The sequence below is a fragment of the Pelophylax lessonae genome, assembly GCF_965119305.1.
Source record: "Pelophylax lessonae genome assembly, chromosome: 8".
NCBI classification, from domain to species: Eukaryota; Metazoa; Chordata; class Amphibia; order Anura; family Ranidae; genus Pelophylax; species Pelophylax lessonae.
This window is the reverse complement of record NC_138775.1, coordinates 100,714,173-100,733,073: the sequence shown is the minus strand read 5'-3', so window position 1 is coordinate 100,733,073 and position 18,901 is coordinate 100,714,173. Positions and strand designations below refer to the sequence as shown.

Below are 18,901 nucleotides of genomic sequence, written 5' to 3'. Positions count from 1 at the left end.
GGCATGAGACTGTTGATCCTAGGTGAATGAGAACCTTGATATAGTGGATGCGTAGCATGAAATTTTACAAGAGGGAGTTTGCATTGACCTAAGGTGGGTAAGGCAACCTTGGCACTTCAGCTATTGTGGCACTACAAGTCCCACGGACATTGCAAGACTGACAGCCATGTACACAACTGCCAGACAGCTGCATAATGAGATTTTTAGTTTCACCAAAGCTGGAGTGTCGAGGTTGCAATCTAACCTGCATTTGTTATAGAAGAAGTGTGAAGATTGGTGGTGGCGCTACCTCTGAAAATAAAAATAAAAAATGCCCCTTGTGAAGTGTAAGGGGAAGTGTACTGGTAGACAATAACCCACAAATGGTGCAATATCTAAAAATAATAATAAATGGATAACAAAGATATATTCAAATCAAACCATACATGCGAAGAAATTGTATATATATATATATATAAACCGATGTGGTGACAAAAGACCCACAACCGAAGATATGTGAGTGATTTCCAAATGAATGTGCCACTTGATCTGTAACAGCGTGAGTGAAAAAAATATATAAATTAAAATAAAATAAAAATAAAAAAGTGGATAAGTGAAATTCCACGAGTGGCCACTAGGTGGCGCAAATAGCTTGGTACAACCTGTATGTTGATGTATGGAGATGTTCCTTTTCGAGATGAACGAGCAGTCAGAGTAATCAGCGGCGGGTAATCAGCGGCAGCAAAACAGTTGTGGAATCCGCAGTCCGGATGCTGCGCTCCGCTCCCCGGTAGGGATATCGGTGTAATCCTGGTAAGATCCCGGGAATCCAGTGCGGGGAAAGTTAGTTGTAGAAGTTGAGTCTCCCTCTCGGTCCGGGCAGTGTGATGGAGGAGGAGTGATCTCCTCCTCCTCCATCACACTGCCCGGACCGAGAGGGAGACTCAACTTCTACAACTAACTTTCCCCGCACTGGATTCCCGGGATCTTACCAGGATTACACCGATATCCCTACCGGGGAGCGGAGCGCAGCATCCGGACTGCGGATTCCACAACTGTTTTGCTGCCGCTGATTACCCGCCGCTGATTACTCTGACTGCTCGTTCATCTCGAAAAGGAACATCTCCATACATCAACATACAGGTTGTACCAAGCTATTTGCGCCACCTAGTGGCCACTCGTGGAATTTCACTTATCCACTTTTTTATTTTTATTTTATTTTAATTTATATATTTTTTTCACTCACGCTGTTACAGATCAAGTGGCACATTCATTTGGAAATCACTCACATATCTTCGGTTGTGGGTCTTTTGTCACCACATCGGTTTATATATATATATATATACAATTTCTTCGCATGTATGGTTTGATTTGAATATATCTTTGTTATCCATTTATTATTATTTTTAGATATTGCACCATTTGTGGGTTATTGTCTACCAGTACACTTCCCCTTACACTTCACAAGGGGCATTTTTTATTTTTATTTTCAGAGGTAGCGCCACCACCAATCTTCACACTTCTTCTATAACACTTGCACCTTACACCCAAGGTCTGATTGGGGCAGCTCACACCTCTATCTAATATATTTCTCTCCCAAACATCTAGTCCGTAGCGCTGGTCATATTTCTTTATTACTAACCTGCATTTGTACTTTTATATATCTTTCATAAACATGAAGCTGGATGATGAATCAACCCACCACTGTCTGGTTATCTTTTATGTAACAATTGCATTATGATAAGTGCATTGCTACCGATATTGCATCCAAACTGGCAAACTTATTTTTCTTTCATTGTTGCAGCATCTTCATGATAGGCAATTCCAGATGAGACTTTATGATCAGTCATGTCCTCTGTTAGTTCCACTGTCTTATGGCACTATGCCGTGTTTACGGCCCACTTCTGTGAATGCCTTTACACAGGTGTCAATATCTTCATCACTATGAGCTGCTGAAATCTGTACTCGAATGCGAGCTTTACCCTTTGGCACCACAGGGTAGCTAAATCCAATGACATAGATTCCTGGCAGAAGAAAGATAGTATAAATGTAAACATGTTATGAAAGTACATGCATGCTGCATACTTAATTCTTCAAATGTTACTGTATTGATTATATACATGGGAAGACCGTTTCACAATTTGGACAATAATGTGAAAGAATCGAAGTCCTAAAGAGCATGATTGACTAAATTGGGAGAGCAGCTGAGCATTAACAAGGGATCTGGCAGATCTGATTTTTTCTGAATACCAATGGCTCATTCACTAATGCAACTAAAAACACCACAGTGATTGCATGCATTTAAAGTGCATTGCATTGCTTGTCTTTTTAGGGCCTTGCCTTACTATTTTCTCTGCAGGACTGACTATAAAGCAAAAAACTGTAGGTCAACCCATCCAAAACTATTCTGAAAACATACTGCAATGCATCACTCTGCTCACTCTGCTGAGACCAATCTCTAAAGTCATCATCACATTATCACAAATGATGGAAGCTCTCTCTGCTTGCACCCTATTATATGCTTATGGCAGCTGTAACAAGGATTGCTCATAACGATTAAAAGGTAAAGTGGAACGCCAGACATTACACAACTAGTCTTTAAAATGCTCTCTCCCCCCTCCCAACACATATTGTGACTAACCTGTGTAGGTAAAAGTTATATCCTTTTTTATTTTCAGGCCACTCTGGTCTGGGCACAGGATCCAGCTAACCAATGTCAGCCAGCTGCTATTGCAGAGCAGAGAGTGCAGACAAGAGATCGGCCATAGTAAGCCTTTGGGTGACGTCACTGCTCTCAGGCATAACTAGCTGTTGTCAAGGGCTCTCTAATTCCCGCAGCCAGCAGTATATATTTTCTGAAAGTAGACACCCTGTACAATAAAATGGTGGTGGTTGCAGTTTTTCATGTTGCAAGATATTTATGCAGTTATCAAATGCATGTTTTCAAGAAAAAATACACTATAATGAATTATAGTGCAAACAAACATTATTATAAGCATTTTTTGGCAACATAACTGATGGGTTTGTAAATATGAGTAAATATATACCAGAAACGTCAGGTCTTAAAATTGTGTTTGCCTGTGGAAAATCAAAAAAATACAGTACGACATTTAAATGTCTTTACAGGTTATCAGTTTACAGTGAATCATGGCCCTAGAATTATTGCTCTTACTCCGATATTCACAACAATATACTCGCTTGCCCTACGCTGAACTTTTCCTTTTATGGGGTGCAGGGATGCTTTACATTTTTTGTTTAATAATTTATACTTTTTTTTTTTTATTGCTTGTACAATATACCTTGTTACATAGTTACATAGTAGGCGAGGTTGAATAAAGACAATAGTCCATCCAGTTCAACCTGTGTAGGTGTGTGTGACTGTAATCATCTAACATAGCCCTCAATCTCCTGATCCTTGAGATGTAAGTCTAAGAGTCTTTTGAAAGTCACCATACTACCCGCAGAAACCACCTCTTGTGGTAGACAATTCCACAATCTTGTAGCCCTAACAGTAAAGAACCCCCCACGTTGCCTGAGGTTAAAACGCTTCTCCTCTAATCGCATTGTATGTCCTCGAGTCCTCATGCAATTCCTTCGAATGAACAGCTTTTCTTCTAAGCTGAGATCCCCATTAAGATATTTATAAATTGCTATCATGTCCCCTCTCAGACGTCTTTTCTCCAGGGAAAATAAATCGAGCGATTGCAGCCGCTCTTCATAGGTAAGGTCCTCCAACCCCCTAATCAGTTTAGTTGCCCTTCTCTGGACTTTCTCCAGCTCCAACACATCCCTCCTGAGGACTGGCGACCAGAACTGGACAGAATACTCCAGATGCGGTCGGACCAGAGTTTTATAAAGTGGAAGGATTATAGTCTTATCTCTGGAATACATCCCTTTCTTTATGCATGCTAATATTCTGTTGGCTTTGGAAGCTGCCGCTTGGCATTGCATGCTGTTGCCTAATCTATCATCAACTAAGACTCCCAAATCTTTCTCCATTTTTGATTCCCCCAAGGGTTCCCCTCCTAACGTGTATTGTGTTTTTATGTTTTTGGTCCCCAAGTGCAAAACCTTACACTTCTCCACATTAAACCTCATTTGCCATGTCGTTGCCCACTCCTTAATTTTGTCCAGGTCATTCTGTAGGATATCTGCTTCATGCTGTGCAGTTATTGCCCTGGCCAATTTTGTGTCATCTGCAAAAACTGATAACGAACTACTGATCCCTTCCTCAATGCTGTTTATGAATAAATTGAACAAGGTTGGTCCCAGGACTGAGCCCTGGGGCACCCCGCTTACTACCTCAGACCAGTCTGAGTATGCGCTGTTTATTACTACCCTTTGGACACGGCCTTTTAGCCAATTCCGTATCCAAGAGCAAACCCTGCTGTCGATACCTGCAGACCTTATTTTATAAATTAAGCGCTTGTGGGGAACTGTATCAAACGCCTTAGCGAAATCCAAGTACACCACATCCACTGGTCTCCCCCTATCTAGCTCACAGCTCACTTCCTCGTAGAATGCTAAGAGATTGGTTTGACAAGAACGCCCATTTGTAATACCTGTCCCGTGTTCTATCATGGGCAGGTCTACTGGACCCCCAATGTCTTCACAGCCCTCTAGTGCAAATATTCCACCACAGAACATGCTGGAATAACTGCATGCTTGGCTACATTAGCCAAGGAAAGACAGCTGTGACCCCGGAAGTGATGTCACTTTTAGGGTTATTAGTTGCAGGAGGGATCAGGGAAGCGCCTCTTTGAGAGTCTGGTAGAACTGCCCGATCACCATTACCAGAAAGCACTTTGCCAACTCTTACATCCAGTATTAAGCTCACACGTACATCAGCTTTGAGCATGATTGTCTACAATGATGCTTATAACCTGGCCAAAGTCCAACCCCCCCATATAAACTAAAAACATGAGTTGTAGGCGTGTACCTTGGGCACCCACTGCCGCTGAATCACCTGCATGTATGTAGAGTAAATGTAAGAAAACCAGTCACGAGAAAGGCTGCTGTTCCCAAAACTTCTTTTAAAACAATAGTTGTTGGGCTGTTACACTGATGCTTTTGTATGAATCATTTAAATCACTGACCTGGAGCAAAGATGCAGAAGATATTCTGAATTTTCTCAGTCTTTCCCAAGTGATCTGAACATGTACTAAATGAAGGCAGTGGGTCGGCACAATAGCCAGGCAACTAACGTGTTCCGAAGGAGGCCAGTAAGGGCAGTCTCAATATTTTTCTCCTTGCAGAAAAGACTTACAGGAACCTGTCAGGATAAAAATATTGGACTTGCCACTGCTGACTCGTTCTGGCTCCACTACAGATCAGGTTTCTTATCCTCACAAAATCCATTTTAAAAAAGGGACCTACTGCACATTCTATTTTGCAAATTTGAGAATGTCTTCCAATTTTCTCAGGCATCGGATTCTGACCAGACAAATTCTTAAAAAAAAAAAAAAAAAAAGAATACCTCTTTCTAACATATCATCTGCGATCGCTGCAGCTAGTCTGGCATCTCCAAGCATCACAGGACAAATGGGATGGTCATTTCCAGATATAGTAAAACCTGCAGCTGCCATCTTGTTGCGAAACCTATAACACATCACAGGTCATTTAGAAGTAAAGTTATAAAACTGCTTTGCTGTCGAAATAAATAGACATTACATACATGCAAGTCCCTCAAATTTATTAATGCAGACTCTGATGGCTGCCAGTTCTTTCCCAAGTACTAAGTAAACACCAGCATTAAAAGAAAAAAAAAAAAAAAAAAAAAAAGGGCCTTAACTATTTTCAAGTGAGATTAAAATGACATATACAGTACATGTAGAGCAGACATCAGCCATAATATACAATGTGCCACACGAAATTGCAACCCCTGCAAATAACTACCGTATATATGTATTATCTGAGACTAGTAAATAAGGACTTTACCCCACTAATTATGGGCCTCCCAGGTGGTTTTTCAACATTTTTATGTAGTTTGGGCACAAAATACATCACCAGTTTTTGATGTATCGGGTACGAGCTATCTGTCTTCTTTCTTATTAAAACGGCTCTTCGGTCATTTTTTAAACTTTCGATCTATTAAATTCCCTACCTTTGTGGTTTTAACTTTGGATAGTAAAACATTTTTTTTTCTACCATTAAATACCTTATACAGCCCACTTCCTCTTCCTTGTCTGGGAATTAGCCTAGGCTAACGACATCATGCACAGCTCTCTCTCTCTCTAATCTAGTGAGAGTTTGCCAGCAAGGGAGGGAGAGATTATTCCTAGGAAAGCTGCAGAGCTACCTGTGTGAGTATGGTACAACGACAGGCTCAGGACGACTCGGCTTTTTTTCCCCAATGGCAATGGCTGCTGATAAAGGATGCATGCACTGTACTGTCACCATTTAAGGAGGAGACAAGAATGGTGAGCCGTGACAATGCATGCATCGGTGACAATCCCTGTTGTGTTCCTGCTGGAGCAGATTCTGCATGGCAATATGGACAGGGCACTTGCAGCAGAGCAGTAGGAGGACTACCTTTCCTCTCAAGGTCCACTTTATACAGACACCATTCTTGCCACGCCACAGAACACACGCAAGAGGAGGAGGATTCTGGCAGTTTTGGAGGCATTGAAGCAGAGAAAGACATACGTTAAACCTTAAGAGATTTCCATCCCCAGAACCCTTGGGGAGTAGTACATGGCTGGGAGCAGGCAGTTCCAGATACTGTAGTCCTCAGTGACCCCGAGGAATCCTCTTCTGATGGCTCCGCAAACTTGCGACACATGGGCTCCCTCATTCTTCAAAGCCTGTGAAAGGACCCAAGAATTTGCGGCATCAAGGAGAAGGATCACTATTGGTTGGCAACCCTCCTTGACCGCTGTTACAAGGGGAAAGTCTTGGAACAAATCCCATCCTCAGAGAGGATGAAATATCTTGAGGACACCTTAAAGAGGAGTTTATGTAAAGCCTTTCCAGACTCTGCTAGGTTACAATCTCATGGAAAGACTAGTTTTGAGGGTTCTGTTGGTCAAGAGAGGAACAGTGGACAAGGGTGCCGCCTCAGTGATGCATTTCAAAATTGCTTTATTCCTTGGCGTCCAGGGCTTTTCGCTTCCACATCCCATCGGCAGCGCCTGCATCATATAGTGGGAGATTATCTAGGGGCGAAAACAGACATGGAGAGCTCTCCAGTTGACGATCCACTGGGTTACTGGGTCATGAGAATAGACCACTGGCAAAAGATTGCCCAGTATGCAATCAAGTTGCTGGGCTGCACTGCATTCAGCGTGCTTTCAGTGCTGCCGGACGTTTTGTGACAGATAAAAGAGTGCATCTTTCCACAGACTTCGTTGACAAGCTGACATTTATCAAAATTAATCAGTCTTTGATTAGCCTCAGCTATCAAGCCCCTGATGCTGATGTCACCAATTAATCTCTGCAAGACTGTCTACGCTTCCTAACTTTGTGGGTGTTGATTTTATCTGGAAGAATTTTTTGGTATAGGTCTCTATGGGCACAATTAACACCCAAGGACCGATTTTTTTTTTTCCCCCCCCGCTACGGTTTTGACCGGGGCATATAATATACATTTTTGACAGCAAGGGCAATTCTTACTTTCATCAAGAGTACCTCTATAGGGGTATGGTGTGAAGGCACTACCAAAACCCAAAGCCCAATTTTTCCACACCCATTACTTCCCTCCGAAGTCTGCGAAACAGACACCATAATGTATCCAAAAAAAAATTCTAATTTTGTTCCAAGTGCACTAAATTGTGGCCTTATACAGACTGGTTCCCCAAGCTGTTTAAAAAAAACTTAAGAAAACTTGCAGGGAAAATGTCAATTTTTTGCCTTTCTAAAAGCCATGTTTGCTGCAGCAGATTCTATACACGGTACAGATGCGCCACTTTACAGGCAGACTAAAAGGGGACCCCGCAGGCACTACATTTAGAGAGGAATTTTTCATTTTTATGGTTTCATTTTAAGCATCAGTAAATCTCTGCTCATTTAAGAATTATCTTTTTTACAAACTTTTTTTTTCATTGATACATGTCCCCCAGGGCAATATCCGGACACCCATACAATTTTGCATGCCTAATAATTTATATTTAAGCCCTCTAAATGAGCACTTTTTGATTTTTCAATAGACTTCAATGGGGTTCGTTATTCGGCTCTAAACTTGCACACTGTTAGAGAGTCCTGGCGTGAACTAAACTGGGGGGTGTTCATCTCTACTTATGGTCAGTCAAAGACTGGTACATAAGTACCCATGAGGAGATGCCTCCACTCTTTAGGAGAGAAAACGATGGCTGATAATGCCCTGTCCCCAATTTCATAATTGCATTCTGCTGGAGACCAGTTCTTAGAAAAGTAGCCACAGTGATGCATAAAGCTCTAAGAGGTAGGACGTTTAGACAGGAGAGCGTCTACTCCAGTCTGACGCATCAACTTCAAGAATGAAGGGTAATGTAGAATCAGGATGTCTTTAAAGCCTTTAATGGAATCTGGGGATCAATCCTGTGGGTTGCCATCTTTCCTGGGCATATCAGTCAGGGGTTTGACAAGAGAACAGAAATTACAAATAAATTCCCAATAATAAATGGCAAAGCCAAGAAAATGTTGTAGAGGACGTAGACCTTTGGGTTGAGGCCACTGTAAAATTGCAGGTAGTTTCTCAGGATCCATCGAAAACCCAGCAGCAGAAATGACATAACCCAAAAATGTAACCTGTTCATGATAGAATTTGCACTTTTCAAACTTGCAATACAGGTTATTCTCTCAACCTCTGTAGCACATGGCAGACATCTGTGTGGTGGTTATCGAACATATGAGAATATCATCTAGGTAAACCCCCACACACTGCTGCAGCATATCTCGGTGGTGGGACTGAACACCCTTGTGCACCTGCATGTTTTGTATGCCACATGCATTATTCCCCAATTGATGGGCATCTTTGCTGTGTCCTGTTTCTGACATAGATAGACTTCATATGGTCATTTTAAAACATTTATAGTTTTGCCATTGCGCTGCACTTCCTCTTTTTTTTTAAGCTGCTGTAGAGGGGGGGGGGGGGGGGGGTCTCTCTCAATAAAAAAAAAAAAAAAAAAAAAAGCCCAGAGTTAGGCTTTAGACTTCATTCACACTTGCACAACTCCAGTCATCTGATTTCCAGTGTCATGTAGAAAATGTGTAGAGAAAACGGGGCTTTCTCGTGCGGAATTACCCCACTCAGTATGACTACATCAACAGAATATTTAAAACATTAAATTTTATTTATATCAAAAATATAAAAATACAAACCAACATATGATGAGTTCATGTGTCATTGAATAACCATACATAAATATACATGGTAAAATAAACCCTTTCCTCAAAGCCCAGGCTTGACCTCTCACAGAGACACACTGAATGCCCGTGTGCCCATGTGCATATCAGAGGGCAAGATGATCCCAACGCGTTTCACCTCTAGAGCTGCCTCAGGGGTATTTGGCGAAGAGGGTTCAAAATATCAAATTAATATAACTGTGATTTCGATGGAAAAGGGGTGAGAAACAAAGTGCCCAGTTCGGAGTTGCTGATAAGCCAAGGCAAATGCAATGCACTATTCAGTGTTAATTACAAGCAAGACAAAATCTCCTGCATCATGGCGGGAGAGAGGTTAGGAGAGGTCCAACCACATCCAGGAGTTCAACCCAATTGAGGGGGGTGAGGAGTATTCCTCATAATTCCACTCAGGGACATATTTCACATTAACACTGATATATAGAAGGGAGGGGGGATAATGCGCCCAAATGCAGCCTTAATATGGGGTTGGTAACCCCAAGATATAGCTTCCAGTATCACCACAGACCTTGCTGAAGTCTGATCTTATACTTCCTAGTTTTCTCACTGCCGAAATTCCAGTGTGACTTTGATACTACTTTACACTCTCTGGATCGAAGTCGCCTAGGTACCTTTTCAAAGGCGCTATGACCAAGTCACACCGCTTTGAATGTGTGCCATTGAAAAGAATGGGCTGCAACTTGTCATGCGTCTTTGATGTCCAAAGTCGCACAAGTATGAATGGAGCCTTAAAAGTGGAACTTCAGGCAAACAGCTTATTACAAAAAAAGTGCATATACATTACTTTTAACACTCTGCCACACTTCCCAGCCAGGAAGATAGTGTGCTACTACACTTTGCCAGTCTTATTGCTTCCTTGGACACTTCCCTACTCATTGAACAAAGGAAATTATGCTGACTAATCATCAACTGAGCCAGCTGAAAAAAAGAGGACACATAAAAAGCCACAAAACTGAACCCGAAAAGAAGTGTGTGCAGTGTGGGAGAGCTGTGTGAATCACAATTTCCTGAAAAGAAATTTAAATGTTAAATGTTTATGTTCTTACCGTGCCGTTTTAGCAGTCATCGATTGAGCAATTGTATTGTTTTCCATCAGGAGGTCAAGTGCTTTAGAGGCACTGCCAACCACAGCTGGAGGAAGTGTATTGGAGAAAAGGTATGGCCGGGAACGTTGCCGCAGCAAGTCAGTCAGAGGCTTTGGGCCTGTTGTGTACCCACCTAGGGGGATGTAGAATTAGGTTATAGCTAGTAGAAAACAATTTGACAGTTAAAGTGCATTTGAACCCAAGAAGAAAAATGTAGGATATTGCAGTTTACCAGTTCCTAGACGTGGTGGTTAAGTTCATTTTTATTTTTTTTGTTTACCCGATGGTCCTGCCATTAACACACTTCTTGTCCTAGGATGACAATGTTCACTCACTGTACTGTACCTATGGAGGAGCAGCATTGTCTCCCTAAGCAGCGTGCTCCTGATTTGGGCTACTGAACACCACCCCTGGCTCTAGAACATGAGGAGGATGTATTCTGTAGTTCAGAGAGGAGAGAGGACAGGGCTCTTATTAAGGCTTGAAATTTCAGTGCAGCAGATGAGAGGCAGCACACACAGAAAGTTACACGCTCACTGGATTTCTGACCAGATCAACAGGTATTTTTCTGTACTGTGCAGCTTGCTGAAGAGGTTTTTATTAGAAGCGAAGCTCCATCCAAAAAGGGGAAGTTCCGTTTGAAGGCCTCTTCTTCTCTAAGAATTAACCCCTCCACTTCCATCATGCTCCAGTTTTATGGAGAAACAATAGTAGAAGTAGTTCATAATAAAGAAGAGGGACCTGTGTCCCTTTGAAGTGATACTAAAGGCAAAACTTTTTTTTTGCTTTAAAATAAAACGGTTATAGTTGCCTGCTGTGTGCAAAATGAATGCACCCGCCAGCACTGTCCACTCATTCCTTCATGTGTTCCCTTGATGTGGGGGCACCCATACAGGCACACTCTCGAACCAGGCTGTGTGCGTCCATAGGCACGCATAGCTCCAGTAAGCCCCGCCTATGCTCTCTGCTCATAGGAGTTTGACTGACAGCAGCAGGAGCCATTGGCTGCGAGTCCAGAAAGCAGAGAAGTGCTGCAGCCAGGACAATGCTGTGATGAGACAAGCCAGGTTTAGGGATGGAAGGGATGTAGGGAGGTAGTGGGCCTAATTTACTTTAATGCATGCAATGCATTAACCACTTGCCGCCCGGCGATCGGTGCTGCAGTGTGTCACTCTGATGTAGGCTCTTTACCATGTGACCAGCTGTGTCCAATCACAGCTGGTCACATAGTAATTAGGAAGGGCCGTTGATCGGCTTTCCTCAGTTCGTGCCTGACAGGCACAAGTAGAGGAGAGCCGATCTGCGGCTCTCCTGACAGGGGGGTGTCTGCACTGGTAATCAGGGCATTGATTACCAGTGCAGACACTTGGGGTGGGGTGCCACTAGAGCCACCAGGGATTGCCCACCCATGGCCACCAGGGATTGCCCATCCATGACCACCAGGGATGCCCACCCATGGCAACCAGAGATGGCAATCAGGGCTCAAGGACCCTTTCAGTGCCCTCTCCATCAGAGCTGCCCATGATTGCCATATATCAGTGCCGCCCACCAGTGCCCATTATTGCCCACCAGTGCCACCCATCAGTGCCCCCTACCAGTGCCCACCAATGCTGCATATCAGTGCCACATATCAGTGCCATCAGTGCTGCATATCAGTGCCGCCCCATCAGTGCCTGCCAGTGCGGCCTCATCAGTGCAGGAAAAAAACGTATTTACAACATTTTATAACAAACAAAACTTTTCAGTCTTTTTTTATTTGTGTAACAAAAAAGAAAAAACCTTGCGGTGATCAAATACCACCAAAAGAAAGCTCTATTTATGGGGAAAAAATTACATAACTTTGGTTTAGGTACAGTGTTGCATGACCGCGCAATTGTCATTCAAAATGCAACAGCGATAAAAGCTGAAAATGGGCCTTGGCAGGAAGGGGGTGGGGGTTTAACTGCCCTGTATTGAAGTGGTTAAAATACAAAAAAAAAAAAAAAAAAGTTTTTTTTCACTTTAGAACCACTTTCATGTAATTCAAGAAAAGATTTTTATGACAAGTCAAAAAGCCAGTTTTCTTAAGCACACATTAAGGGACATAGGGTGAAGTAATTCTTGTATATTAGGACATCCAAAAACAGTCCAACTAAGGCCTTGTTACTAAACCCAAGACCCTGCATTCACATGAACAGAACATGGAAATGCAATTATTTTAGTAAATATAAACTGCAAAATACCATTTCTCATCAGAATTATATAGCAGTCTTGTGACTTCCATGAGTGTCTGGTTAAAGCTTGCAGGAGAGTTTTCATTCTGTTCTGACTGTCCTATGAGGCTGCAGAACCCCCGACCCACTGTTTGGACAGTGCGGATTGGCCCTGTGCCAATCACATGCGCCCAAGAAAAAAAAAACTCTCTAGCAAAACATACAAAACTTGGCATGTGCAGAGTGCCCCCAAGGCTCTGTTCTATCAGAAGACTGATTGGGGACTTCGGGATAAGGGGAGGATCAAAGACAGAATCAAACAGTTTTTCTACTCAATGTGGAGGATTAACCCCTTTGGTTCCACAGCGAGTCTAACAAGCATGCTTTACTGCATATATAGACAGATTTTACTGTTGTGGGTTAGGCAACACTTTAAGTGTACATCTTTGTATTGCCTGCATTGGATGCACAAGTGTTCTATGCATCCATGTGAACGCATTCCATTCATGTCAATTGGGATGCACAGACACAGCCACTGCTCCCAATCGGACATCCATGAGGGTGCAGGTTGGGTTTTCAATTTTCAAACAATTTTGAAAATCTATAGGATTTAAAAAGATAGTTTTCGGTTTTTCATAGATGCCAACCAAATTTTAACCAAAACGTACAATTTTAATAGGAAAATTGAATTATATCTATAGTTAGCAAACACAAACATTTTAAATTGCAAATTTATGAATAAAAAAAAAAAAAAAAAAAAAAAAAAAAAAAAGGTAAAAAATGAAAGCCCAAGTTTTTTTTTTTTTTTTTTTTAAATAAAATGGGACAGCACGTACATGCTGGCTGCTGTTGTAGTCAAACGAAAGTCCTTGCACTCCCTCCCCCACCCACAGTTGTAATCTACCAGTGCTGCTTGTAATATTAGACTCGAGGGAGAGGTCACAGGCACTAGTCAAAGAGTGCAAACTATGTCCGCCCTTTCCACTCAGTTCTTCATTCATAGAAGCTGGATTATTACTTCTGTCAATTAGACACAATCTATGACTGGAGGAGGCAGACCTTTCATTTATCTGTCTTTCCTCTATTCATAGATTGGATTGGCAAAGATCTCAGCGACAGAGTGACAAGGGAGTCTGCTAGAATGTGCAAATATGCTGTGCAGTGGAATTTAGTTCCAATTTAAGTCTCCATCTCCTCACCCCTACACTGCATGTGTACTGACAATGAATCCAGAAGTGCCAGGTTTACAGACCTCAACTTGCAGTTAGCTAGAAAAAACAATAAAGTAATGATATCAGCAGTGAAATGGTTAATGTTAAGCAAGCAAACCAAGCATTATCTAGTTAAGCCCCTTTTCACAGCACTGCGACTTGTAATGCGATTTGACAGTTCCAAATTACATGACAAGGCGCCCCCGTTCATGTCGCAGCGATTTTGAAAAAAAGGTTCCTGTACTACTTTTTACTAATTTCATTGTGACTTGCAAAGACTTCTGTTAAATAAAGTCACAAGGGGGGCGTGGCTTGGTCATGGCTGTGTGAGGACGTGTCTCACTGGTGCTCCCGCTCCCTAGCCACCCCAATCTGACTTTTGCAGTGACTTACCTGCTGCCATGAGCGTTCAGAAGAGGAGAAAGACCAAGAGCTCTGCTAAGGTATCGGCTGCGACCCCCATAAACAGTTTCTTCCCGGATTCCCAGGGTCTCTCACCCAGGACATTGCCGCCGAGTCCACATGGCAGACTGGGACAATCTACCCAATCAGCGCTGATCGGTCTGGCCCCGTCGGGAAATCCGTCTGCCTCCCAGACCTCCTCCACCACAGGGGTTGCAGATGATCCGGAAAATAAAGCCCTGCTAAGAGCGCTACCCACCAAAGCGGATCTCGAGGCCATGGTGACACAAGTGGCGGAGCAACACCGCCGGGACTTCCAGCAGCTTAGCGCAGAAGTCGCACAAATGGATGTCCGCCTATCCAGTGGAGAGTAAGTGGGGAGTGCTCTTCAACTCTGGGTCTCACAGCTACAGCAAGCCCAAGCCTCCCATAGGGACGGTTTGACTGAGACCCAGCTTCATTTGGAGGATCTGGAGAACCGGAGCCGCCGCAACAACTTGCGGCTCCGGGGCATCCCAGAGGCGACAGGGTCAGAGGATCTCACGAAAACTGTGCGGGCCATCCTGTCTCGGGTATTGTCTCTGGATCCTCTGGTCACCCTGGAGTTTGACAGGGTCCACAGGGCATTGGGCGCCAAACCAACAGATCCAGATCACCCAAGAGATGTCATCTGCCATCTCCACAGATACACAGTGAAGGACAAGATCCTCAGGGAGGCATGGGCGAAAGGCCCGATTGACTTCGATGGGGCTTCATTTTCTATTTTTCCTGATGTGTCTAGAGCAAACCTGCAGCAGAGAGCTATGCTGAAGCCCCTCCTGGAAAAGCTCAAGCGACCGGATATCACCTACCGATGGGGGTTTCCCCTGCAGCTGACCGTCCGCAAGAATGGTTCTTCCTTCCTCCTGTGCAGACATGCGGATCAACCTGCCTTGTTCCAGTTCCTGGACATCAAACCGATCACCGTTCCAGATTGGCTGGTCAGACTGCCGAGCCGTGACCCCCGCCTGGGAACCAGCGATCCAAGTCGGAGCTTCCGACGACGCCCGCAGAGGTGCTCTGGAACACAGTGGCGGGGGCCGCTGGAGTCGGCTCCGGAAACCTAAGCAATGCCTGGGTCTGTTTCGTGAATAAGGTCCCTGTTCTGCCCCTGTTCTTTGTAGCCTTTGTGTGCCCTGCTGTTGCCAGGTGACTTTTCTGACTGCTATGCCCGGTGAGCTCCCTCCATTTCCGCCCTGCTGGAACTCTGGTGCGATGGTGGCCCGACTGCCCCCTCCGCTGTCTCAGCACCGGAGCCTGCCTGCTCCCCGACACTGCCGGTCCTCATGGTTCCCGGCGCTGGATTGTGACCTCTATAGCCGGGTCCTCTCCTTAATGACTTCCCTGTCCACGGGGCAGAGGACCTTCTGAGAGCCCCACCGCTGGGTATCCTTTATAGGGTGCTGTTTGGGGGGGGGCGGTCGGGGGGAGATGGGTATTATGACTGCATTTTGGATTATGTAATGTATTGTGGTTTTTTGGTCACACACTAGAGAAGGTAGAAGGGCCTGGCGCCCGTCATTATGGTTATGCCACGCTGCCCCGGCTACTTGCTCATTTTGCCCGCCTTTCTGCCCCTCCCCCCCCCCGCGGTTTCCCACTCCAATGCGGGACCACCCTTTCTCCCTCCCTGCTCTCTAAATGTCTTTCTTCCTCTCATCCCCCCTTGCCTTCATCCCCGTTCCACCCCTTCCAGTCTGCCCACCCTTCCCCCCTCCCCTCGCCATCCTGCTCCATCCTTCTTACTCCCTCCCTCCTCTTTTCCCCCCTCTCATTTTTGCCTCCTTCATCCTACTGCCCTCGGTTTATTTCTCCTGCTCTACGCCGATGATCTTGCGAAGCTTTCTACTGCAGCTCTGCCACCTCCCATCCCCGGATGGCTGCCTGCTGACGTTAGCGGAGCATGGCTACGGGCGTCCCCTGGCAGGTTCTTTATTAGCTACCTGATACCGACATTGCTGCTTTGGTTGCAGGGCACTACGGTTGCTGCTCCTTGCGGTCTGGGGCCTCCCACTCCCCCTTGTGGGGACAGGTGGGACTCCTCACAATCAGACCCTGTATTGTGTTGGGTGTCATATGTTGTTCTCCGTGCGACCCCTCTGCTAACTGGAGACTAGGTTTATTTGTTGCACTCTTTTATGTCGTATATACATTTTCATTGGTTTGCACTCTCTCTCCTGTTACCCATGTTCTCCCACATAGGCAGCTACTACAAGATTCCTTTTTTTTTTTTTTATGTTGTCTTCTACCAGTTGGGGGATGGACACCATTTCTCCCCTGCGGTGCCCTTCCTCGTTCCTCCTGTAGGTTGGACTCCTTTGATCCACTCCGACACGTTCCATTAGGCGGAGCGGACCGGACCAGCTATCTGGGAGTCTAGAGACTAGGTCTCAGTTGCGCCTTTGGCCCAATAGTGAAATTCTTCTTGGGTCTCACTCAGACTTTGTGACCCTCTTTCTAGTTCTGGGTTTTCTTTTCTGATTCAAAGTCTCTATCTCCACTCTACTCCTCTCTTCCCGGTTCTTTGTCTAGTTCTAATTACCTTCCCTCTTTTTCCCGTCCCCTTCGGGGGTTTTGACCTTTCTCTCCCACACACCCCCCCCCCCTCCCATAGAGATGGCCACCGTGCGGACGAACCCTGTCCGTCTGGTGTCTCTCAATGTGAAGGAACTTAACATGCCCGAAAAAAAAAAAACAAACACTCTATGGTCCTGACAGACAGGAAACGCCTTTGTGCCCATATTTGCTTCTTGCAAGAGACTCATTTCAGACTAGAAAAGATCCCCAAGTTGGGGGACAGACAATTTTCTATTGCATATCATAGCTGCTTGTCTGACTCCAGATCCCGGGGGGTGAGCATACCAATTAGTAAGTGCTCTCCGTGGGCGTTTTCGGACCGGCGGTGTGATGAGCATGGATGTGCCCTTTTCGTTAAAGGCCGCCTGGGGACTACAGTGGTTACCCTGGTCAATCTTTATTTTCCCAACTCTAACTATTTTGCGTTCCTCGAACCACTGTTCTCTAAATTGTCTGAATTTGCAGAGGGCGAAATCATTGTGGGTGGCGACTTCAACTTTGTTCTGGACCCTGCCCTGGACGCCTCGAGGGGCACCTCCCATGTCTCTTACGCGGCCTTGAAAAGGCTTAAAAAGAACTTCTAGGCCTTCCGCTTGAAAGATGTGTGGGGCATTCTTCACCCGACTACTCGAGACTACACTTTCTATTCTCCGCCTCATGATTCCCACACTCGTATTGATTTTTTCCTCACTTCCGCAGTCCTCATTGACCAGCACCTGTTCCGCCTCCATTATTAGTTCAGATCACGCCCCGCTACTTCTGGAGCTGGATCTTCGGAGACTGCTCCCAAAGCAATGGCAGTGGAGGCTTACTGACTCCTTGCTTCAGGATCCATCAATCTTGAAGGAGTTGACGGCGGAGCTTCGGCAATTCTTTGATATCAATGCCCTCCCGGAAAGTCCACCTTTGATGGTGTGGGAAGCTCAAAAAGTTATATTAGAGGGGTTCTGATCAAGATTGGATCCTGTCTTGAAGAAAGAGCAGTCAAGGCAGCTGACGGACCTTCTGGGTCGCATTGGATCCTTGGAGGCTGCACACAAGGGCTCACAAGCTAGAGCAGACCAGGAGGAACTCACCGCCCTCGGTGACCAGCTTCGTGCTCTGGCTCTATTCAGGGCGAAGGCTACTCTAGCCAAATGTAAAACGCACCTTCTATGAACATAGTGATAAATTCGGGAAGATCTTGGCAAGAGCCATCAGACAATAGAGAGCCCAAACGACCTCCCAACAGAAAGTGCATGGAATGGAAGAAATCGCAGAAGTTCTCCGGCAGTACTACGCCTCGCTCTACAACTTGGCGCCCGTTGCCTCTCAAGAGTCTTTACGACATTCTCGGTCTGCAATTCAGGTTTATATTCGCCGCTCGGGACTTCCGAGCCTCTCTGCGGAGGAGCTTGAGACTCTGGAGGAACCCCTCCAGCCCTATATGAGCTGGCTAGAGTGATTGCAGGCTCAAAATTGGGCAAAGCACCGGGCCCGGACGATTTCTCTCTCATGTACTACAAGATCTTTGAGGATGCCCTATCCCCCCATTTCCTATCTGCATACAATGCGGCGGGCACAGGTGACGAGTTTCCAGAAGACTCTCTCCGAGCACATATTACGGTGATCGCGAAAGAAGGTAAGGACCCTCTCTTATGTCAGAGCTATCGACCGATATCACTCCTCAATATAGGCCTGAAGCTTTTCACCAATATTCAGGCTATGCGACTGGCCTCCCGATTCCCCAGCTGATCCACTCGGACCAGGTGGGATTCGTGCTGTCTCGTGAAGCACGAGACAACACTACCAAAGCAATCAACCTGCTCCATGTGGTACACTCCCGTTGAATCCCCACGATAGTCCTTTCGAAGATGCCGAGAAGGCATTCGATCGGGTGAATTGGATGTTCCTGTCGGAGACCTTGCGACATGTGGGTTTAGGTCAGAGGATGATGTCCTGGATTGATGCCATCTATTCCAAGCCTTCGGTGAGAGTGAAGATCAATGATCTCCTCTCCATGCCTTTCGGGATCTCCAACCGCACGCGAGAGGGGTGTCCGCTGTGCCCCCTGATCTTTATTTTAACCTTGGAGCCT

At 45.1% G+C, this 18,901-nt stretch overlaps 1 protein-coding gene across 1 annotated transcript in view; it reads right to left on the bottom strand.

The window, feature by feature from the left end:
* GCAT (glycine C-acetyltransferase) overlaps nucleotides 1-18,901 on the bottom strand; it is a 65,573-nt gene continuing 46,672 nt past the window's right edge. Inside the window, exons 7-10 of the mRNA XM_082265040.1 lie at nucleotides 10,365-10,536; nucleotides 5,456-5,577; nucleotides 1,622-2,003; nucleotides 1-244 (exon numbers count right to left, since the gene is read on the bottom strand). Coding sequence (XP_082121166.1) covers nucleotides 1,852-2,003; nucleotides 5,456-5,577; nucleotides 10,365-10,536 — 446 coding nt within the window. The 3' untranslated portion in view covers nucleotides 1-244; nucleotides 1,622-1,851. The remainder of the gene's footprint in view (nucleotides 245-1,621; nucleotides 2,004-5,455; nucleotides 5,578-10,364; nucleotides 10,537-18,901) is intronic.